The 24,943-nt window shown below is 44.5% G+C and overlaps 1 protein-coding gene across 1 annotated transcript in view; it reads left to right on the top strand.

Annotated features, from left to right (window-relative positions):
• CPPED1 (calcineurin like phosphoesterase domain containing 1) overlaps window positions 1-24,943 on the top strand; it is a 55,416-nt gene that overhangs the window by 19,361 nt on the left and 11,112 nt on the right. The window contains exon 3 of the mRNA XM_072120681.1: window positions 10,954-11,376. Within this exon, the coding sequence (XP_071976782.1) occupies window positions 10,954-11,376 (423 nt within the window). The remainder of the gene's footprint in view (window positions 1-10,953; window positions 11,377-24,943) is intronic.

The following is a 24,943-nucleotide window of genomic DNA, read 5'->3' as shown; positions in this document are numbered from 1 at the left end:
AAGCCCTTATAAAACAACAAGGCGGTTATAATGATGAGATATGCTACAATTATCTAATATATAGGGGGTCATTTACTAAGGGCCCGATTTGTGTTTTCCCGACGTGTTACCCGAATATTTCCGATTTGCGCCGATTTTCCATGAATTGCCATGGGTTTTTGGCGCATGCGATCGGATTGTGGCGCATCGGCGCTGGTATGCACGCGACGGAAATCGGGGGGCGTGGCCGAACGAAAACCCGACGGATTCGGAAAAACCGCCGCATTTAAAACAAAAAATTGGTCGCACGGGCCATACTTGCATGCACCAGGAAGAGATCAGTGAACTTCGACGCAACTCGGCGGACCTCGGCGCAGCAGCGACACCTGGTGGACATCAGGCGCAGGACCTTCATGAATCGCCGGAAGACCCGAACGCTCGTCAGAGAAGCCGCCGCTGGAACGCGAATGGACCGGGTAAGTAAATGTGCCCCATAGGGTTCTAATTATTTGCACCCTCACCATAAAGGAGAACAGGGACCCTGGTGACTTCTTCTTGCCCAATAAATATCTGCTAGAAACTGGACCCCCCCAACCCGCCAATTTTGGCAACTCCTATGAGGCCTTTTGTAAGCATACCCCATTTTTTAAATTTATGAAATACATTTTGAAAATGCACTTTTCAGGTGGTTTTGGGGCACAAGGAATATAATAATTCCTTTATTTATATGGCGCACACACATAACGCAGCGCTGCACAGAACTTGCCAAATCGGTCCCTGTTCACAATGGGCTCGCAATCTAATCAACTTACCGGTATGTTTTGGAGTGTGGAAGGAAACCGGAGGAAACCCGCGCAAAGACGGAGAGAACATACAAACTCTTTGCAGATGTTGACCCTGGGACTTGAACTTGCTACCCTCACATACCTGATGTGGCCAACTAATAGCTAAAGCAGATGTTAAAATTCTGGACCGGCCCAATTATTTATGCAGCATCCAGACACAGTCCATAACCGGAAGACGACTACTTGTGGGCCTAACAGCTTGATTTAAGGCATAAACCATTTAAAGAAAATCTACCATCAAGTATGGGTAAAACTTACTCCTAGATCCAGGCACCGTGACTGTGGTGATCTTCTGCACAAAGTTATTAAAAAGTTACAGGTGTTTGTATGTCAAAATAAATATATTTTTTAATGTATCAAAACATAATAAAATTAGGGAGTTTTTATCTACTTTTATCTTACTGACCCAAAGAATGAAGAGGAAGTGTTATTTGGACTATACAGAGAAAGCCTCTAACAGAGCGGCATAATTTCCATCACTTTCATCTTTTATGGAATTTTTTTCCAGCTTTCCAGTACATTGCGTGGAGTATTACATTTGAATAGTTTATTCGAAAGAGAACAAATCTATAAATGGAGAAATTATAAATGGGAAAAAAAAGTTATTGGTTTTGGAAGGTGCAGTGTAAAAAAACGGAAAAGGGCTGCGTTTAATATGGTTCTGCCAGTGTATAGTCTATATTCCTTTTTTTTTTTTTTTTTGTTATTAGTTTTTTCTTATGAAGCAAGGGATTCTTCTGGTGGAAAAAGAATAGTTTTTACCCCTTTATGTGGTTGCCGGATACTTTGTTGTGGGTACTTGGACACTCATTGTTGCGTGCACAGCGCTGTTAGACTAGTAATCAGCGATTACTGATAACTCGGGTCTCTCCGGCATTTTTAATGGTTCTTTATCATATTGGCCACAAGTGCTCTTTCTGCTTGACTTCCCGCAGCGTGTTGTAAACATGACTGCTCTCAGAGGGGCTTTAACATTATCTGCAGAACCAAATGCTCACATCCCTTTCTTGGCTTGTGTCGTCTTTCAATTTATTGCATGAATAAGTTGCATGATGGGTCAGTACTGAAGAATTCCTTGGGTAGCGATAATGCATAAAAAGTAAACTTTAGGAACTGATGTGTGTGGTTACTCCAAGTCTTCTCCTGTAACAAGTCATCTCTCCATATAAAGTGTGTACTCACCTAAGATATTAATACTCAATTATGAGTGAATCGATGACCATCGCAGATATTTTATGATACAGTGATGTGAGGTTGCCTGCTCTTGCCCTTATAGGCATTGGTCTTGTACATTGTAGCCACATAATGCTATTGCTGACGCTCCACTGACTTTCTATTATTCGTTATATTTGTCCAGGGCTATTTTGGAAAATTGGAAACTTTAAACACAATTTCCATCCAAATGAACAAATTCTTGACTTAGACTTACTAAGAGGGAAGAACTAAGAGAGATCCATATCTCTTACATTATACCTTGTCTACTGTTTATAATGTTATATAGTTATATATACGGCACCTTAGAATAATAATAAATATATATTAGTCTTATTGTTTGCAATTTTTTTTGCAATGTTCTTTGCAATTTTTATGCAGTGTTTAATATTAGACAAAAGAAAACTTAGTAAATGTATTCTTTAACCCCTTAAAGGGGTTCTCCATTATCAGCAAATATTGATATGGTTTGTGTAAGTAAAAGTTATTCACTTTTCGAATTTTTAATAATTCCTTTATTTGTATAGCGCACACAGATTACGCACCGCTGCACAGAGGTTGCCAAATCAGTCAATGTCCCCAATGGGGCTCACAGTCTAATAGACCTACCAGTATGTGGGAGGAAACTGGAGGACCCCATAGGAAACCCACGCAAACACGGAGAGAACATACAAGCTCTTTGCAGATGTTGACCCTGGGACTTGAACCCAGGACCCCAGAGCTACAAAGTTGTAATGCTAACCACTAAGACACCTTGCTGCCCATGTCAATTCCTCTGATATCAAGATCTCTGCTTGCTTTCCTTCTATAGAAGCTTTTTCTATTTACTTCCACTGGATAGGTTTTTGAGGTTTGTAACAAATGAAAACAGCATTTACATTGTGTTGGGGTTCCAGTCTTAACATCAACCACCCCCCACCCCCTTCCTTTAATTTTTTCCTTTACAGAGACACTTGGGATTTGTTTTTAGAAGGGACTAATTCAGAGGGGGATTTAATAGGCCTCATTAGATTTAGCATCATCTGATTTTTGGTTGTTGGTCCCCCACACAGCACTATGGAAGTGACAGGACTGAACAGGTGGGGAGTTTTTATGTCTTTTACTGTGCGCCAGGGGCGTTGCTAGGATGGCAAAAGATCTGGGGCACGGGCCCCAATGCATTTGTATTAAATTGACAGTAGTGACCATTTTTGTACATAACCCCTCAAATGAGTTTCCCGCCAAAACCAATTCCATCTATTGCCTGCAGGTGATGTGTCCTCGGACTGTAGTTGTTCTCTATCTTCTCCATTAGCCCCAGCATCACCAAGTCTCCTCCCTGTAAAGTTTACCACACAGGCATCTTATGTTCTTCATTGTTCCTATATCTTGGTCCCCTAACACAGTTATCCTTCTGCTACCCCTAACACACTCACTCGAATCCACTGTAAGAATCCACAATTTATAAGCCTAAAATTGTAGCAATGTACAATATACTGGCCTGATTTAGCCCCACAACCCCAAATCACCTTCTAAGAATAACCCACATATATATACTATTCATTCTAGTTTACACATACTACATTGTCCCCATTGTGGCCGCCCCCACAATAACTGACCCTCCGCAATACATTGGCCCCATACTTTACATTACACCCTACCTGATAATGTTCCCTAAACATGGCCTAACATGTAATAATGCACTTAATACCTCTCACCTTGATAATGCCCCTACCAAGTGACCCTTTCTAATTATCTAATTAGGAGCCGCCGAAAAATCCCCACACTAATTAATGCCCCCCACCCACTGAATAATTCTCCCACATGAAATAAGTCTCACCAATAAGAGATGTCCCCACAACCCTCCAGTATATAATGTTATATATATAATGGGAAATTAAGAATCCCCAAAGAAATTCATATTCTCTGCAGCCCCCACAACAATGGATGTCCCTCCTGCCCCTCACACTTATTGATGCCATCCCATCACATCCCAGTAATTGGTGTCCCCCAAAGCCCCCCCGCAATTGATGTACCCCTTCAAAAAGGTATATGCCCCCAAAACCCCAACAATGAATACCCCCCAGCCCCTCAGAAATGGTTGTCCCCACCCCCAGCAATGCATGTGCCCCATAGACACCCAGCAATTGACGTTTCCCCCCTCCAAGCAATTGATGTCTCCCATAAATCCCCCCAGAAATGAATGTTCCCATTAGCTCCCCATCAATGTATGTCATATATAGCCCCCCCAGAAATTAATATTCCACCCTACCCCCGAGGAACAGATGTCCCCCCCCATTCCCGCTGCAATAGATGTACCCTCATCAGCCCCTCTCAGCATTTGATGTTGTCTTCAGCCCCACCCCCAGCAAGCAATGGATGTGCCCCATAGATCCTCAGCAATTGATACGCCCCCCACTCAGCAAATGATGTGTCCCACAAACCCCCCAGAAATTAATGTTACCATTACCTCCCAAGCAATGGATGTCATCCACAGCCTCCCCTGCCTCACAAAATTAATATTCCATGCCAGCCTCCAAGCACGGATGCCCCCCCAGCAATGGAATTTTCCCCAACCAGCCCCTCTCAGCAATTGATGGCCCCCTCCACCAGCTATTGATATCCCCCACAAGTCCCCCCCCAAGAAATTAATGTTTCCATTAGCTCCCCAGTAATGGATTCCCCCTGACAATGGATAATATCCCCCACATAAATTAATATACCCCCCCTTGAGAAATGGTCCATATACACACATAAATTAAATTAATGTCCCCATAGCATTCCAGAAATTATGACCCCGGTCATTTAATGTCCCCCAGCCCCTGTCCCCCGAGCAAATTGGGCACCCCCTAGCAAATTCCTACACTGTGAATTAAAAAAAAAAAAAACTTAATGCTCACCTGTCTTCTTCTTGCCTCTCTCCTCTTCTCGCTGTGCGGGAATGAGTCGCGGTGACGTCATCACACCGCATCTCCAGCTCCCAGCGCTTTAGTCAGCTGGTAGAAGCAGGAGACGCGGTTTAATGACGTCACCGTGTCTCCTGCTATGTGTAGTGAAGGACGGAGCTTATAGCTCCATTCTTCACTGCAGCGCTCGCCTCTGTCTGTGCCCGGAAGGGACGCAGATAGAAGTAGGAGAGGGGTGAGGACCCGGACAGTGGGACAAGAGTGCCGCTGATCCGGGGCACAGGCCAAAAGATCCGGGGCACGAGCCCCGGATCTTTTAGCCTAGCGACGCCCCTGCTGTGCGCTGCAAATAACATGTGTAGTGTATAATAATAATGATTCCGTAATTTATATTGCGCACACAGATTACACAGAGCTTGTCAAATCAGTCCCGGTCCCCATTGGGCTCACAATTTAATAGCTTTATTCTTTGGTTTGGTATGATCACTGTGATACCAAATTTATATAGGTTTTATTGTCTTTTAAAGGAAATCTACCATTTGTTTTTATGCATTGTGAACCAAACATAACTTGAGAATGCTATAGCTACACTGATGCAGAAACATATCTTGTTTAATCTTTGATCCAAGTGGTTTTGCTCAAAAAACAATTATACAATTCAGGACCTTGGGAAAGCTGGGTGGATGTAGGTTGCCATACATTTACACATTCCACAGAGCTTCCTGAACAGTCCAGACAGGACTAATCAACCTGAGATGGATTACTCATACACATCAGCTTGGAGATGGTGCAGTGATTGATTACTTCTGCCTGTCAGGGACAACGCAATGATGATGTTTTCTCTGCTTATGCTGGGCAGAAAAAGGCTGGAACGGTGCATTATTGGGGTAAGAGGAGAAGTACCCGGGGCAGCCGGGGCAGCAAAACCTCTCAGCACAGGGATTAAACAAGATATGTTTCTGCATCAGTGTAGCTACAGCACTCTTAAGGTGTGTTTGGTTCATATAATGCATAAAAGCAAATGGTAAATTTCCTTTTAATACATTTTTCAAAAAAGAAAACAATGTGTATGAAAAAATAATTGTTTCACCATCTTCTGACGCTAATAACTTTTTCACACTTTGGCGTACGGAGCCGCGTGAGGTGTAATTTTTTGCAAAATGAGCTTTTCATTTCTACCATTTTGAGGACTGTGCAACCTTTTTAGCACTTTTATTACATTTTTTTATGTGATGTAAAATGGTGTAAAAGTGATGTTTCGGACATTTGGATACTATTTTCCGTCATGGGATTCACCGCCGGCAATAACTGTGTTTATATATTTTAATAGATTGGGCATTTTGAAATGCGGCGATACCTAAACATGTTTAGGATTTTTACAGTTTAGGGCAGAGGTCCCCAACCTTTTTTGCACCAGTTTTCCATGGCCCGGGGGGGGGGGGGACACGGGGCTTTGGTCATATGGGGTGGGGTTATGGAGGGGTGGAGCTTATAATATAAGATATCAAGGAAGTGTCCGGACCAGATCCATCATATTGGTTTGGTGTAAAAATAAAGCAATGCAAAATGCATACAGCGTATCGCCATGTAGTATAAAATGCATACAGCGTATCGCCATGTAGTATAAAATGCATACAGCGTACCGCCATGTAGTATAAAATGCATACAGCGTATCGCCATGTAGTATAAAATGCATACAGCGTATCGCCATGTAGTATAAAATGCATACAGCGTATCGCCATGTAGTATAAAATGCATACAGCGTGCCGCCATGTAGTATAAAATGCATACAGCGTGCCGCCATGTAGTATAAAATGCATACAGCGTGCCGCCATGTAGTATAAAATGCATACAGCGTGCCGCCATGTAGTATAAAATGCATACAGCGTGCCGCCATGTAGTATAAAATAGATACAGCGTGCCGCCATGTAGTATAAAATGCATACCGAGTACTGCCATGTAGTATAAATGCTACATATACATACAGCATATATACACATAAACAAACAGTAGATACAGCATATACACATACATATATACACACATACATACACATATATACAAACACACATATATACACACACATATACACTCACCGGCCACTTTATTAGGTACACCATGCTAGTAACGGGTTGGACCCCCTTTTGCCTTCAGAACTGCCTCAATTCTTCGTGGCATAGATTCAACAAGGTGCTGGAAGCATTCCTCAGAGATTTTGGTCCATATTGACATGATGGCATTACACAGTTGCCGCAGATTTGTCGGCTGCACATCCATGATGCGAATCTCCCGTTCCACAACATCCCAAAGATGCTCTACTGGATTGAGATGTGGTGACTGTGGAGGCCATTTGAGTACAGTGACCTCATTGTCATGTTCAAGAAACCAGTCTGAGATGATTCCAGCTTTATGACATGGCGCATTATCCTGCTGAAAGTAGCCATCAGATGTTGGGTACATTGTGGTCATAAAGGGATGGACATGGTCAGCAACAATACTCAGGTAGGCTGTGGCGTTGCAACGATGCTCAATTGGTTCCAAGGGGCCCAAAGAGTGCCAAGAAAATATTCCCCACACCATGACACCACCACCACCAGCCTGAACCGTTGATACAAGGCAGGATGGATCCATGCTTTCATGTTATTGACGCCAAATTCTGACCCTACCATCCGAATGTCGCAGCAGAAATCGAGACTCATCAGACCAGGCAACGTTTTTCCAATCTTCTACTGTCCAATTTCGATGAGCTTGTGCAAATTGTAGCCTCAGTTTGCTGTTCTTAGCTGAAAGGAGTGGCATCCGGTGTGGTCTTCTGCTGCTGTAGCCCATCTGCCTCAAAGTTCGATGTACTGTGCATTCAGAGATGCTCTTCTGCCTACCTTGGTTGTAACGGGTGGCGATTTGAGTCACTGTTGCCTTTCTATCAGCTCGAACCAGTCTGCCCATTCTCCTCTGACCTCTGGCATCAACAAGGCATTTCCGCCCACAGAACTGCCGCTCACTGGATGTTTTTTCTTTTTCGGACCATTTTCTTTAAACCCTAGAGATGGTTGTTCGTGAAAATCCCAGTAGATCAGCAGTTTCTGAAATACTCAGACCAGCCCTTCTGGCACCAACAACCATGCCACGTTCAAAGGCACTCAAATCACCTTCCTTCCCTATACTGATGCTTGGTTTGAACTGCAGGAGATTGTCTTGACCATGTCTACATGCCTAAATGCACTGAGTTGCCTCCATGTGATTGGCTGATTAGAAATTAAGTGTTAACGAGCAGTTGGACAGGTGTACCTAATAAAGTGGCCGGTGAGTGTATATATATAATAATGTAATATATATATTACATATATTTACACATATATACACATATATACACATATTACACATATATATGCAAAGATAAAGTAACCTTACCTCTCTATTGTGTTCTTGGAAATTTCGGTGCCTTGACCTGCAGCGGTGGTGGCGCAGTGAGGTAGCCGGGAGCGGGTAGGTCATGAGAGCCGGGAGGCTAGGGAGCCTGGAGCTTAAGGGGGAGCAGGGAGCCTGGAGGGGGGGGGGGACTTTAGCAGAGCCGAGTTGAGACGGGAGTGGAAGGGGAGCCGGGAGCGGAGAGCCGGAATCGGGTAGGTCAAGAGCCGAGAACCGGGAGCGGGGTGGCAGAGGGAGCGGAGAGCCGAGAGCGGAGGGAGCGGTAGGGGAGCTTATGCAGGGGCAGGGAGCCGAGAGCCTGGAGGGGGGTGGGGCGTTAGAAGAGACAGGTTGAGACGGCAGTGGAGAGCCGGGAGCGGGGGGCCAAGGGAGCGGAGAGCCCGGAACCGGAGGGAGCGGAGAGCCAGGAGCAGGGAGGAATTTAGCGGAGGGAGCGAGAAAGGAGCCTGGAGCTTGAGCGGGGGCAGGGGGAGCAGGGAGCCGAAAGCCTGGAGGGGGGGGGAGCTCGGTGCCGGCAGGGTCTGGGGGCCGTTGTAAGGTGCCGGCAGCGTCGGGGAGCAAGGTACCGGACAGAGGGCTGCAACGTGGTCCCGTCTGTTGCGGGAGATCAGTGCTGGCCGGTGCCGCCCCTGCGCGGACCGGCTGATGAATTCCAACGGCCCGGTCCTGGTCCGCGGACCGGCGGTTGGGGACCTCTGCGTCTAGGGTACTTTAACCCAAGACAGTCTGATCGTTTATACTATATACTACCAATACTACTGTATGTTTCTACATATGAATCATTACAATGTTCCAGCCGCATTGTAATGCATCTGCAGAAGCTACAGTATACAGCCTCGGGTCTTACAAAGACCCAACCAATTGCCGCACCCCCATAACGTCACGGGGAGTGGCGATAACAACAAAGATGGCTGTGCGCTGTCAATCAAAGGGTTAGTACTTGCGATCGGTTGGGGGTGTTGGATGTATGACCCCCAACAACTCGATATTGGGGTCCTTTCCTGAGGATAGTGCATCACCACTCGCTTAGAGCTCCCCAGAAGACTTAGAGCTCGGCAGAAGACATAATGACATGTAAAGCTTTTACAAATAAACAATGTATATTTTACATTTTTAGGGAAAACTAGTCAAACCAGCATCTCCTCTAAAAGAAGATACAATCGGCAGATGAAGCAGTGTGATATTTTAGCAATGAAGGATATTTTTCTGCTTATTTCCTAAGTAAAGTGACCTTTCCAGTCGCATAGATCTGTTTCCGCATAAATTCAAGCGCCAAAGTTTCTCCAAAATTTTTGTTATTTCCCCCCCCCCCATCGTTAATATGAAAGTGTTAAGTGATGGCGGGAGTGATGGATGAAGCAATACTTTTTTTGAGGAGCATGTGTGCCGAAATGAAGCATGGAGGTTATTTTCCCAGCACAAGGTGAAGCAATAATGTGCACACACAGGCAGCTAAATGGACACTAGTGGATTTCAAAAGGCAGAAAAATGCTTCAAGAAAACTACTTTAATAACACATAAACTTGAGCCATAGCGTGGCAGGCAAAATAGGGCCCCGGATTTCACTGCAATTTCCTGGTTACAATGGCATTTCTTTCAGGCCTTGTTAACTCCCTCAGTCGTCTTCTCTTATCAACTAAAGTGAATTATGCTTGGAAATGCTCTTTCTTCATTTGTTTTTGCTCCATTTTTCTTTATTTCTGGCCGTATATTTCTTTTAGCACCTAAACAGTTTAAATTTAACCGTATTCTAAAGTTTTTTGTTTTGCAAAAGAATAAACTTTTGGCAGAGAATTTTGTAAGAAAGAAAGTTTTTATTAGATTGGTTAAAAGTAAAGTTTAAATAGTATGTTAAAGGGAATGTGCTTTTTTTATTGTTTTGCTTGTTTTATGCTAAACTTATTTTTAAGGTATTTTTAAGGTATTTTTATATTTATATTAAAAACTAACTCCAATTTTGTCTCTGGTCACTACAAGTAAGATATGTTTACATCAGAAGATCCACCTTGACCTCTATATAGATAAAACTGACCCATCATTACATCACTACTGACAATAGATGATGTCACAGCTTATCTCCTCCCCCTCCCTGTACAATGACCTCTATATAGATAACACTGACCCATCATTACATCACTACTGACAATAGATGATGTCACAGCTTATCTACTCCTCCCCCTCCCTGTACAATGACCTCTATATAGATAACACTGACCCATCATTACATCACTACTGACAATAGATGTCACAGCTTATCTCCTCCCCCCTCCCTGTACAATGTCCTCTATATAGATAACACTGACCCATCATTACATCACTACTGACAATAGATGATGTCACAGCTTATCTCCTCCCCCTCCCTGTACAATGACCTCTATATAGATAACACTGACTCATCATTACATCACTACAGACATTTGATGACGTCACAGCTTATCTCCTCCCCTTAAGGTACAAAGTCTAATCTGAAAAGCTGATATGATCTTGTTTGTGAATGATGTTTTATCTTCTTGCGGTAAAGTAAATGCATTATTATAATATCTTGCTGTATATACTTATACACTATAATACACAATGAGTCTTATTCTAGTATATTTTTTTAGGAATTGAATGGAAAGAAGCTCAAGAACGTGATCTGAAGACTTGCCTCCTGAAGACCAACCCGGACATCCCAATGGTGTTTGTCAGTGGCAACCATGACATTGGGAACGCTCCGACCCCTGAGACTATACAGACCTTCTGCAACAACTGGGGCGATGACTACTTCTCCTTCTGGGTTGGCGGAGTTTTCTTTCTTGTCTTAAACACACAGTTGTTCTTTGATGCCGAAAAGTGCCCCGAAGAGAAGGAGAATCAGGACAAGTGGCTCTGCGAGCAGCTGACCAAGGCCAAACTGCGGCAGTGCCAGCGAGTCATCATTCTTCAGCACATCCCTCTGTTTCTCAAGAATCCTGATGAAGATAACAACTATTTCAACCTGGAAAAATCACTCCGACAAGAGCTATTAGAGATGTTTCATAAAGCAGGTAGTGTGCCTTAATATTGATAAATAATTCATGGGGATGTGTCCTTGTCTGCTTTGTTGGAGAAGAAATACTTCACTCAGATCCCCAGTATGTTTTGTATGAGATTTACAGAAACATATTACTGGTATCTGATCTGCCCTCCAATGCGGAGAAACACGCTTTGCCTGAAGAGTTTTGATGTGGCCTTAATCCCTATTTATTGAATCTGCCAAAAGGCATAATATATTACTTCCCAGATACAGAGTACACGGCTTGATATTGTCAGTCGCAATGACTTGCGCTCCTATGCTTTTAGATATAAATGTATAAGCTGGATATGAAACGTACATACAAATCTGCCAGCATCCAAATCACCTGCAGGTGAACCTTTCCTGTTACCCTGTAATCTGTCATTTGGATTATTTTTTTTATGCAAACGAGCTGGTCTGTACACCAGGGTTGGCTGCTGGTGCCCCTGCTTACTTCTTTCTTCGGCTTCTTATAAGGGTACGGCACGGCGGGCAAACGTCAGTGCACGGGAGAGGAGGAAGCTGTGAGCGTTCTTTGCTCGTGGCCGTGTTGCGCTCACCGTCCCGAGCCTGTTCACCACAGCCGTACATACGTCCCCCTGGCGGTCGTGTGCATGAGGTCTTTGGGGATACCAGCCAGTGTGTCAAGGGTCAGTGCCTAATGGAACTGGGTGGTATGAAAAGGAGTGTACCTTTAGGCACAACCTCAGAAGAAAGGTACTGGCTGCCCACTGCCTCAACATCTCTCCTCCCAAATTTAAACAACTAGTAGCACAAATTAATTATTAGAATGGAGAAATATACTAATTGAAAGCAAGAACCTTAAAAAGTTGGAAAAGCAATGGCGTACGTGGCTTTGAACTTCTGTTTTGCTGTCTGCGGATTATATTCCGAACATCGCAATCATCATGCAGTCCTGGGTGGTAGCTTAGGCCAGATTACTGCTTAGACACTCTTTCTGGAGTTGTCCTCCACTGGGTCGGGAGGTTAAAAATACGGTTTGGGAACGACTGTGAAGATGAGACACCCTTTGCCTGGGGGGGGGAGGGGTGCAGGGATATTGTAGAGTATGTGTGTGTGTTGTTTTTTTCTTTTAAACACATCAAAGTTGTTTTATACCCATATATTTTCATGCTATAGTTCGTGGTGGAATGAAGTCGGCACATTCTGCTGAAGACATGAGTAACCTGTAGGGCAGGGGTCAGGAACCTTTTTGGCTGAGAGAGCCATAAGCGCCACATATTTTAAAATATAATTCTGCGAGAGCCGTACAATATGCTTAAAGGGACAATGGCTCCAGCAGTCATTAGTACAGCAAGGAGTGTCCCCCCCCCCCCCCCCCTCCCGTACTAAGCTCCCACTGGACCAAAACAATGATAATTCCCTGTAAAATAAAAAATAGATAATTTACATTCGAGCTTGTCCCTATACATGAGCCAACTGCTGCAGAACATCCCCATACAGACGCCAACCGCTGCAGAACATCCCCATACAGACGCCAACCGCTGCAGAACATCCCCATACAGACGCCAACCGCTGCAGAACATCCCCATACAGACGCCAACCGCTGCAGAACATCCCCATACAGACGCCAACCGCTGCAGAACATCCCCATACAGACGCCAACCGCTGCAGAACATCCCCATACAGACGCCAACCGCTGCAGAACATCCCCATACAGACGCCAACCGCTGCAGAACATCCCCATACAGACGCCAACCGCTGCAGAACATCCCTATACAGACGACAGCCGCTGCAGAACATCCCTATACAGACGCCAACCGCTGCAGAACATCATTATACAGACGCCAACCGCTGCAGAACATCCCTATACAGACGCCAACCAATGCAGAACATCCCTATACAGACGCCAACCGCTGCAGAACATCCCCATACAGACGCCAACCGCTGCAGAACATCCTTATACAGACGCCAACCGCAGCAGAACATCCCTATACAGACGCCAACCGCAGCAGAACATCCCTATACAGACGCCAACCGCTGCAGAACATCATTATACAGACGCCAACCAATGCAGAACATCCCCATACAGACGCCAACCAATGCAGAACATCCCCATACACGAGCCAACCGCTGCAGAACATCCCTATACAGACGCCAACCAATGCAGAACATCACCATACACGAGCCAACCGCTGCAGAACATCCCTATACAGACGCCAACCAATGCAGAACATCCCCATACACGAGCCAACCGCTGCAGAACATCCCTATACAGACGCCAACCGCTGCAGAACATCCCCATACACGAGCCAACCGCTGCAGAACATCCCCATACAGACGCCAACCGCTGCAGAACATCCCTATACAGACGCCAACCGCTGCAGAACATCCCCATACAGACGCCAACCGCTGCAGAACATCCCCATACAGACGCCAACCGCTGCAGAACATCCCTATACAGACGCCAACCAATGCAGAACATCATTATACAGACGCCAACCGCTGCAGAACATCATTATACAGACGCCAACCGTAGCAGAACATCCCTATACAGACGCCAACCGCTGCAGAACATCCCTATACAGATGCCAACCAATGCAGAACATCCCCATACAGACGCCAACCGCTGCAGAACATCCCCATACAGACGCCAACCGCTGCAGAACATCCTTATACAGACGCCAACCGCAGCAGAACATCCCTATACAGACGCCAACCGCTGCAGAACATCATTATACAGACGCCAACCGCAGCAGAACATCCCTATACAGACGCCAACCGCTGCAGAACATCCCTATACAGACGCCAACCGCAGCAGAACATCCCTATACAGACGCCAACCGCTACAGAACATCCCTATACAGACGACAGCCGCTGCAGAACATCATTATACAGACGCCAACCTCAGAAGAACATCCCTATACAGACGCCAACCGCTACAGAACATCCCTATACAGACGCCAACCGCAGCAGAACTTCCCTATACAGACGCCAACCGCAGCAGAACTTCTCTATACAGACGCCAACCAATGCAGAACATCCCCATACACGAGCCAACCGCTGCAGAACATCCCTATACAGACGCCAACGTGTCTAAGCTGCTGCATAACCTCACATTAATGTAGAAATGCAGTGGTGGGGGAAGATATGAGGGGATGATGCCGATGGGTCTGTAAGGGACACTCAGGAGCTTCTTAGCTGCTCCTGCACACAGGACACTAAGGGGTTAAGGCAGAGTGTGAGGAGACACTGGGGGGAGGGAGCACTTACCTCTGGCTGATTCTGGGCTGCTGACTCCTTCTCCTTCATGTCTCCGGAGTATGCAGCTCTCTCGTCTCCTATGTCTGAATCTCCCTCGCTGCTACATCCAGCCCCGGGATTGGCTGCAGGCAGACAGTCTCCTCCCCTCCCTCTCACACAGGAGGAGACTGCTGCAGGGAAGGAGAGGGAGGCGCCGCCCCCGAATTAACCCCGCGGACCCTGCGCTGCTCTGCCGAATACATCCAGGGGCATAACTACAGCCGGGGGCACAACAGCCTGGTCTTGGCAGGCATATTAGCAGTTGCTGCAGCTGTAGTTAAGCCCCTGGATAGGAGCCCCGGCTGCGAGCCAGATGCGGCCATCAAAAGAGCCATATCTGGCTCGCGAGCCATAGGTTCCCGACCCCTGCTGTAGGGTATCTATGCCTTGTGTGAGCCAGTAAATGCATGCAATGATGGATTCACATCATAAACATTTACATTTAATGTTCTCAAAAAAGGGCCTTGGGGTTCCCATTCCCGGTGCTGCAGTGGGTCTCTCTCTATTCATAGGTATAGGAGTATCAAAATGGCATGTACACCCATCTGCAATTGCCCTGTAGAAATAAATGTAGAGAACCACGTACATGAGCATCCATCTCTCCATCCACAACACCCTGGACAAATGCTATTGCAACCTTCTCTCTACTTAAACAGAGGACATTGGCCCCCACTTTCATGCTTGGTGGGCTCGGCAGTAGGATGTGAGAACAGCCTTTTGGGATGTTGATAGGCTTCCCTAGATGCCATAATAACCATCGGCATCCCATGGAGAGAGTATAATGGCTCACTCTGCCATACTAATTCCATAGCCCTTATAGCCCTCTTTGGAAATTAAAGAGGTATTCTCATTTCAGAAAATTAATGTTATTGTTTGTATAATGAAAAGTTATACAATTTCCCAGTATAATTTCTGTATCAATTCCTATCAATTTTCTAGATCTCTGCTTGCTGTCATTCTATAGGAAGGTTATTTGTTTACTTCCAGTGGATAGAAATCTGACCATGGTCACACAGGTGCACGACTTATTTCATAGAGAGTAATCAGAGCCGTGTGATATAACAAGCCGTGCACCTGTGTGACCATGGTCAGATTTCTATCCACTGGAAGTAAATGTAGAAGCTTTCTATAGAATGACAGCAAGCAGAGATCTAGAAAACTGTAAGGATTTCATACAGAAAGTACATTTAAAAATTGTATAACTTTTCATTATAAAAACGGTAATCTTTATTTGCTGAAATGGGAAAACCCTTTAAGGAAATGCCATAGAACATTTGCATGGCAAATACATTGCATTTGCACCACCTTTGAGAAAAAATGGACCGCATACAGATGTAGATAGCTATGGGTGTGTGTGCCAACTGGCAACATTTTGCATTTATATTACCAGGACAACCTCTACGATACATATAATAGACTGTCTTAAAAAACAAAAAAAAAACAAAACAAAGCTCTCCTCCAAAACACTGGTCGACCGTTTCTGATCGCATGCGCTTCACTGGAAACGCATGTGCAATCGGGTTGAACCCCAGATGCCTGCATTGCTTTTCTAAACGCAACGTAAGCGCCCCATGTGACCACTACCCTAACAATTTGGATTAAAAAAAAAAAACAATGTTCATAAAAAATATTTGTTATCTGTAATGAGTATCGTGATACTTAAGATATCGTATCAGCCTCATAATTCTGGTATCGGTGTAGTAGAGTCACATTGTTGTCCACTCTGCAGTAGATTTTTTTCTATTTTGAGTTATGTCATTTGTTTATGGCTTAAAAGAAGAAAGTCGCTGGTTAAACAGCCAAAAATTCTTTCATTGGAACCTGTTTTTATGTCTAATTAAAGGAAGAAACTTAGCATAGAGCAGCCACTTGCTTCAAAGATAGATGGAGTGTGATGGACATCAACATAAACACGTGATGTGTCGTACACAGCCGCCACGTACAGGCCTGGATCATGTGACTTCTTTTGAGACAAAACAGCAACCACAATTGACCGGTAACGAGAACTTGGACCCCTACTGATTCACCAATTGAACTTCTGTACTTTTCTATCTGTGTATCCTCAGGGGTGCAGAATAAGGAGAATTGTGTAATGGCACTGCACGGGCGTTGTGGATTGTACGTTAGACCAAGAGTTTTGTCTGAGTATAATGGGCCCATCATTTTAGGAGATTAGTTCAGAGAGCGACCGAAACATATAGACTCCAGCTAGTAAAATCGCCTGATGAGGCTTATTTTTTGTGTGATGTCTCCTTCATTCCTTCCATGTATGTAATCAGATGAAGAGAGAAACTGCAGCTTCATTCCACCCCCACCCCTCCTTTTGCCTTGAATATCTCACACTAGTTTGGGATGGTTATAACTTCTGAACATTTTACAAAGAGTCTGAAGATGAAGTTTACGATATTATGTTGTCCCATTTATGCATGCAAAACATAATTGGTAGCTACACTTTAACCCCTACGGGACTCAGTCTGTTTTGGCCTCTAGGATGCGGTCCCAAATCTGTCCTGTGTCACTATAAGTGTTTATAGCTTGGGAACGATATAAGATTGTTTTCTCGTGACACATTGTACTTATTAGCCGGCTCCAATCGCGGTGTCTGCTCCATTCGTGAGCCGGTGTCAGAAGCGGGACATTATTGCATGTCCTGGTGTGGGAAGTATCTACCTGCAGGGACATACTATAACGTCCATGTGCGTGTAGGGGTTAAACACTGGAGGAGATTTATCAGAAGTGTCTGAAAGCAGGACTGTTCTGGTTGCCTGTTGCCTGGTTGCCCGAAGATGGAAGTAGAGGTTCCATTGTTTTTTTACAGTCTCCCCTTCCCCGGGCCACGTATATATTTTTTAAACAGCCAGAAAACCCCTTTAATGTTGACAGTTGATGCCATCTTTAAAAATACCCAGACCCCTTGGCTACTGCAGCATTATGGGAAAAATAATGTATTATGATTTATGTGGGATACCCCAGGGGTCTCCATGGATTGTACCTGTCTGGTGTGATTGCAATGGGTAAAAGTCCTTGTCCTCTTACTTATCACTTGATAGATAAAGGCAGCAGATTCCTGACAGGAGAAGTCTCCATTTTGTTAACCACTTTGATTCGCTGACAGTTTTGATCAGTTCGGTTGGCAGGTTTTTATGCGATCACACCTGCCACAACATTGTTAGGGTGAACAAATGACACCTACTTAGATCTCCAGCCTGTTTTCATTACCGACCACGATGGACAGGTTGTACCAGCTCTTATGTACGTGTTCTGGAGATGTAACAGGCTTGTAGCTTTCATACAGCTGCTCCTGCAAAGAATAAAATACAATAGAAGAGCAGATTATTACCGTCTTGCATATAGACTGCCCGAAACTGGCACTGAATGTTAACCTTACTGGCGTGACATTTTGTTGCATCTAGCCTATGCCACACCTTGGTGGCTTTATATGTTAGTTGACATTTCAGTTTACATATATTAAACCACCACATTCCAAATATAAATAAAAATTCGGAATGCTAGTAAATTAAATCAGTGATATAGCTGTTGTGGCCGGACTATGTCGCTTGATAAAAAAAAGAAACAATGTGCCCAATAGTTTGGGCAGAAACTACTTGGAATACGGGTTCATTCAGACATGTGTTTTTCACATCCATACGCGCTTTGTTGTTTTTCCACGGACAGTCCATTTATTTTCAAAGCAGTGGAAGGACCCAAATGTAGTTTCGGAGGCTTGACGAGGCTGGAATCCCGAGCCGATACGCATAATAATAATAAAAATATCTTTAAAAGAAATTTGACTGAAGAACTCTACATGTCCGAGTGCCAGTAACATCCGATACCTCCGAAGCTACATTTGGGTCCTTCCGCTGCATCGAGATAGCGTCCAGTGTTCCCCTGGAGCAGATCACCGCTAGGAGGTGGATGTCGGCAGTTAATTAGAGATCACTCAAAGCGCCCTAAAAAGTGCTAAAAAGGTGAGCGCATCTACCATCTTCTATATCCTGACAGTTTAGTTGACATACTGCACTAGGATAGCAAAACAAAATTGTCTAAAATGATTTGACCCCCCCCCCTCCCATGAGAATTTTTGTATTCTGGCAACTAGGATCAACATCTGGTGTGCACCCCTACCTATGAGTTACCACTAATTTGTTGGCTGATCGGATGCTGTTCCACACATGAATTTCCATGATCATCCCTTCTATTTCATGTTGCATAATATTACCATACATACATTGACATCTCATACAATCATCACACACCTCTTCTACAAGTATCATGGTCCTCCATCATGACCTGATCCACCATATCTGTTGTGAACTGTAAAAAAAAAACAAAAACGGGAACCATGGGCCAGCATTCAGAAGGATTGAGATGTCGCCAGCCTTAGAATAAAGAACTTTGTGGGAACTAGGACTTGGATAGTAGAAGCTAAATCAAGGTTTCTTTGTATCTTCCATATTACCGCAGGTTGCTATAGAAACAGATATATTCTGCTTTACTTTTGTATAATTTTTTTTTTTTTATCCCCTTTATGACTGTACGTTTTGCATGCAACAAAATATTGTGAAAATGTACAAGTAAGCAGTTATCACGGCAGGACAGAGACGCAGATGTGCACTGACACCGGCTATTTTCCCTTTTAGTGTCTTGCCCGGTGATAATCAATTTCCAGCACATCCTCGCTCATGAAATTGCCTTCTTCCTTAAATCAACCCGTGCCTACTTGGAGGACGAAGAGACAGACAGTAGATAATGAAATCCATCACATATTTTTTTATTCTTCCCACTTTGCATTTTTTTTTCTTATAGGAGCTTAACCTCCTGAACGTTTAATATTTATTCCAATTTTCCGAAAACCTAATGAATACAGAGCAAAATTATTCTGTCGCTTTGATGAAAGTTCCTCCTGCCTTTCTACGATCTGTTGCTCTCTTGACTATCCATAGACTTATTGGAAGTGTGTAAGATAAGGAACTAGGTCAACTGGTAATTATGGAACCTGAAAAGTAGGAAAGATTACATTTGTAGACGGTGTTCCAGAAATGGAAGGAGGACGTTTCTCAAAGATGACTGGCTGATTCGAGGATCTGTTTACAAGGAACTTAAGGAGGCATTCATGTTTTAATTTCCCTTCCTTTTTCGTCAAGTTTCCTCTAAGGATATGGGGATTACAGTATATTTCAGAAGAAGAAATGGCTCAGAGAAGTTTGTGTAAGTTAGATATGGATACAGCACTATAGCAAAAGGTTTATCAGCAAGTAATACTCCTATCAGCGCCTGCTTAGGATTATATTAATAGTGTCTTAAATACACATTTATGTAGCCTAGGAGATATCAGGAAAACGGATGCTATTTAAAGTCCAGGTTTTACTCAGCTATTCATTGAGGATGCCTTCAAAGAATTCCTGTAGGAGATTGAGATCTTACTTTCTGAAGAATCGTTAAATAGTTAATATATTCACATTGAAAGGACCTTAAAGGGGTTTTATAAAGTTTGCATGAAGACATTCTGATTGGTGATCCGAGAGCCTCACAATCACGAGAACAGCACCCCAGTCATTCGGAGAATGGGAGTTCTCACTATCAGGATGAGCCATTCAATAGTATGGGAGTGTTGAAGGTGGACTACCACATAATGGAATGGAGCAGTAGGACACATGCTTGACTTTCCGCTTCATTCAATTAATGAGCATGCAGTCAAAGCCCTCGTGCTTGATGTTGGGTTGGCCCCCTAATGGTCTGGATGCCACCATAGATATATGGCGCAAGTCCCAACAACTGCTTTAGCTGATTTCACCTAGAATGCGTCTTGGAAGTGGGAAGAAAATCTGGTCTTTCTTAGTCCCTTGACCTTGTAAATCGTAGCCATTTCAACAACACCTTTGCTGTTCGCTTCTTTTTTTATGCCTCTAAAATACTAGGGACCCAAAGTCTCAGACACCACTCACTTCCCATCACAGATATTTAGCGTCATGATTTTTCTGCCAGATGTCTGCTCCTCCCCAATCACAGATTGATAGCCTATCCAGACAATTCCTGGACAACTTATTTAAGCTTTGGAACAAGAAGACTGTCAAACTAAATTGGCTGTCCAGGAATCCATGAGAAGCTACTTAAAATAGTAACATGTCTGTCCATGGGTCATGGCTGAAGCTGCAGAACCCATGGGGTTCATGGAAAGGAGCTCCAATACTACAGCAACCAGGGTTATCCTGGAAGAAAACTACTGTAAATATTGAGGCTTATGATAAAAGATTTTACTAATGTAATACAAAATACATCCAGAATGCCCTTAAGCTCCCAAGCCTTCTACCTGTCAACTACATAAAGAGTGGCAAATCGGTAATTATTTTCCTGGTCGCCCGATGAAGAACTTTGTGGCATCTTTGGAGAATAATTAATCCCATGAGGATTAATCCCGTCCCCTGAAGAACTGCTCCGGCTCTTAAATTCTAAAAATCTGTTCGTAATCATACAACATTCTTATTTATCCTATTGTTTAATGGCAAAATAAGACCTGCAACAAGTCATGGAAGCTTTATCATTATAAAGTGTATAAGGGGGGGGGAGTAGGAATAAGGAAGCTTTTACAGGACTTTTTCTATTAATTAAGAGTCTTTAACTTTTTATCAAACTTTACATACATCTATAGTACAAGTGAGTACAAAAAACGTTGTAATATATCTCAACAGAGAAAAATGCTTCCTTCTCCTCTTACTTGTACTCTTCTCATCTTCCCACCTATCCCCAAATCTGCTATTCACTTTGCTCAATGTGGTATTGCAGAAGGATGGGCAACCATGGGAGAGAACCATAATGTAGTTTCTACATTTGCTTCTGGCACAGGGCCCAAATATCTGAACATGTGCATGAGGCCTGAGCTGGCTTCACGTATACACGTATTCGCGTATCCGATGAAGTTTTTGATGTCCAAACTAGGAGTGGAGTAAAAAAAAAAAAAAGAGGAAGAGTAACGTCACCAAAACCTCCATGAAATGGCCTTGTCTAGATCCAGATCATCACTCCGTCTTCTAAACAAAGTGTTATTGATAGCAAGTGTCTTATAATATTGTTGATTACACTGTTGTAAAAGATTAACCAAATTCTTAAGACTTCTTAATTAAAGGGGTTGGCTACTATTACAAAACTTTACCAGGCTAAGTGCAAGACCCTAGTAGGGTTACCTATATACTACTTACCCTTGTAGAGTTTCTACTAAGTCGGACTGGGGATGTCCCATGTCCTATTGCCTTCCGGCAGACATAGGGGGGCGTGCAGACATTACCGACCTTGGCATGCCCCTCCAGCCACTGCAACAGGACGGGGGGGGGGTGTACCGTAATGACGGGAACACCCCCATTTCTGCTAGAAGCCGAAGGACACAGGACCCACTGGTCCCGGTGGCTTTGCAGAGTCTTTACCAGGGTAAGTACTATGTGGGTGACCCTATTAATGTCTTCTACTTGTACTCTGGTAAAGTTATGTAATGGAGGCCAACCCATTCAAATTGAGAACAAGTTCTTACAATTATTTAAAGAAGGCACTTGGGACTTGTTGTACCTGTGACTTCAACTTCATAGGAGCTGCATACACAAAACGGTAGTTGAGTTTTTGCGTTGGGTATGTTGTCACAAAGGTTTAGCTAGCCGTCGTGTGTATTGTTCTTGTATGCAGATGTGTTTCCTAGAATTGGGCCGTAGCCACAGTTTGTTGTGATTGTTCCCCATCTGTTGAGATCTACTGCCTCTTAATCCACCACAATTAAGCAATGAAACTCACAATTCTCGACGTAAAATGCGCGGTGATGAAATCGCTTCGTCTTCTTTGAATTTCCAATTTTGAGTCAATCAGATTTACCGATGCAATCTCCACCTTTTCTGGCCTTGCGGTGCCGGAGCGGCTGTCTGTAAATGGAGCTTGATATGATTAGTACCACTTGTGTTCTGAGCGTTATCCCGCTCTCCTTAATCAGACTAATGATGCAAAGATAAAATATCTATTTTTGTTAGCTAAAAAAAAAAAAAAAACATTTAAAATCTGTTGGCGCTACCTCACAATAAAAAGCCGCTTTTTTCCCCTTAGCCTACTGCTTTACTAATGTGATGGCATTCATCATTAGCCTAGATAAAAGGCCGACTGCAGAAACTGCATCTGCTGCTCAGTAATGAAACACATTTCTCATATTTGAGGTACATTTAACTTTCAAGTTAATTGAACAGAAAATAGCGTCTTTATGATAAATAATATTAAATAGAAATTAATACTGATCGTCTCCTCTAATCAGAAGTATTTGTGGGATCCTCTGGGTGTAGTCTTCATGGGGACCACAGTGGTTGGCACCGATCCCTTGCAGCAAACACTGGGATCTGGGATTGCGTGGTGTGATTATGATGTAGTGCAGCAGCTGAGGTGTGCGCTATGATGTAGTGCAGCAGCTGAGGTGTGCGCTATGATGTAGTGCGGCAGCTGAGGTGTGCGTTCTGATGCAGTGCGGCAGCTGAGGTGTGCGTTCTGATGCAGTGCGGCAGCTGAGGTGTGCGTTCTGATGCAGTGCGGCAGCTGAGGTGTGCGTTCTGATGCAGTGCGGCAGCTGAGGTGTGCGTTCTGATGCAGTGCGGCAGCTGAGGTGTGCGTTCTGATGCAGTGCGGCAGCTGAGGTGTGCGTTCTGATGCAGTGCGGCAGCTGAGGTGTGCGTTCTGATGCAGTGCGGCAGCTGAGGTGTGCGTTCTGATGCAGTGCGGCAGCTGAGGTGTGCGTTCTGATGCAGTGCGGCAGCTGAGGTGTGCGTTCTGATGCAGTGCGGCAGCTGAGGTGTGCGTTCTGATGCAGTGCGGCAGCTGAGGTGTGCGTTCTGATGCAGTGCGGCAGCTGAGGTGTGCGTTCTGATGCAGTGCGGCAGCTGAGGTGTGCGTTCTGATGCAGTGCGGCAGCTGAGGTGTGCGTTCTGATGCAGTGCGGCAGCTGAGGTGTGCGTTCTGATGCAGTGCGGCAGCTGAGGTGTGCGTTCTGATGCAGTGCGGCAGCTGAGGTGTGCGTTCTGATGCAGTGCGGCAGCTGAGGTGTGCGTTCTGATGCAGTGCGGCAGCTGAGGTGTGCGTTCTGATGCAGTGCGGCAGCTGAGGTGTGCGTTCTGATGCAGTGCGGCAGCTGAGGTGTGCGTTCTGATGCAGTGCGGCAGCTGAGGTGTGCGTTCTGATGCAGTGCGGCAGCTGAGGTGTGCGTTCTGATGCAGTGCGGCAGCTGAGGTGTGCGTTCTGATGCAGTGCGGCAGCTGAGGTGTGCGTTCTGATGCAGTGCGGCAGCTGAGGTGTGCGTTCTGATGCAGTGCGGCAGCTGAGGTGTGCGTTCTGATGCAGTGCGGCAGCTGAGGTGTGCGTTCTGATGCAGTGCGGCAGCTGAGGTGTGCGTTCTGATGCACTGCGGCAGCTGAGGTGTGCGTTCTGATGCACTGCGGCAGCTGAGGTGTGCGTTCTGATGCACTGCGGCAGCTGAGGTGTGCGTTCTGATGCACTGCGGCAGCTGAGGTGTGCGTTCTGATGCACTGCGGCAGCTGAGGTGCGCGTCATGACGCACTGCGGCAGCTGAGGTGCGCGTCATGACGCACTGCGGCAGCTGAGGTGCGCGTCATCAGTGTACTAGTGTATAAATGTGTGTATGTGTGAAGTAATGTATGCTTTATATCTACAGTGTGTATATATATATATATATATATATATATATGTATAGAATTGTGTATGTATATATGAGTGTAATATGTATATTTTGAAGTGGGAAAGGGGGCCACATTCAGAAGTCTCCTTTTTATGAGTGACCCTTTTGTATTTCTATGCTGTAGCTCAGGAACAGGACAAGGCGGCTACTAAGGATATCCCCGCTCCTGGTCCTGCTAAGGTGCTAAACATTTTGTATCTCTAGGCTCCTTTGATGTTCTCCGGCTCACTGTTACTATGAATTACAGAGGACAGACGTACTGTATAGAGCGGAGGATCTGGGTGCATAGCCCTGTATACAGTTCTGTCACTTTACTTGGCTGAGCTGTTTGCTTCTTGCAGGCTCCACCAGATCTGAATACAGATTCATAATCCATCTAATGAAAAATGCAGCAATCCATGAAGATATTTTCTCGTCATTATGAACATCAAGGGAGTTGATCAAGATACGGCTTTTATAAGTATTTACTAGCAGATTGATGAAGCAATTCATTAAGCTTTGTACGTTTTTTTTTTTCTTTTTTTAATAAAACTGCAAAGTTTCAGTCGCTTGATATCTGGTAGACAAGTAATTGAATTTGGGAGGG

The sequence above is a fragment of the Engystomops pustulosus genome, chromosome 8 (assembly GCF_040894005.1).
Source record: "Engystomops pustulosus chromosome 8, aEngPut4.maternal, whole genome shotgun sequence".
Classification (NCBI taxonomy): domain Eukaryota; kingdom Metazoa; phylum Chordata; class Amphibia; order Anura; family Leptodactylidae; genus Engystomops; species Engystomops pustulosus.
Note: the sequence above shows the minus strand (reverse complement) of the source record. Positions and strands in the feature narration are given on the sequence as shown.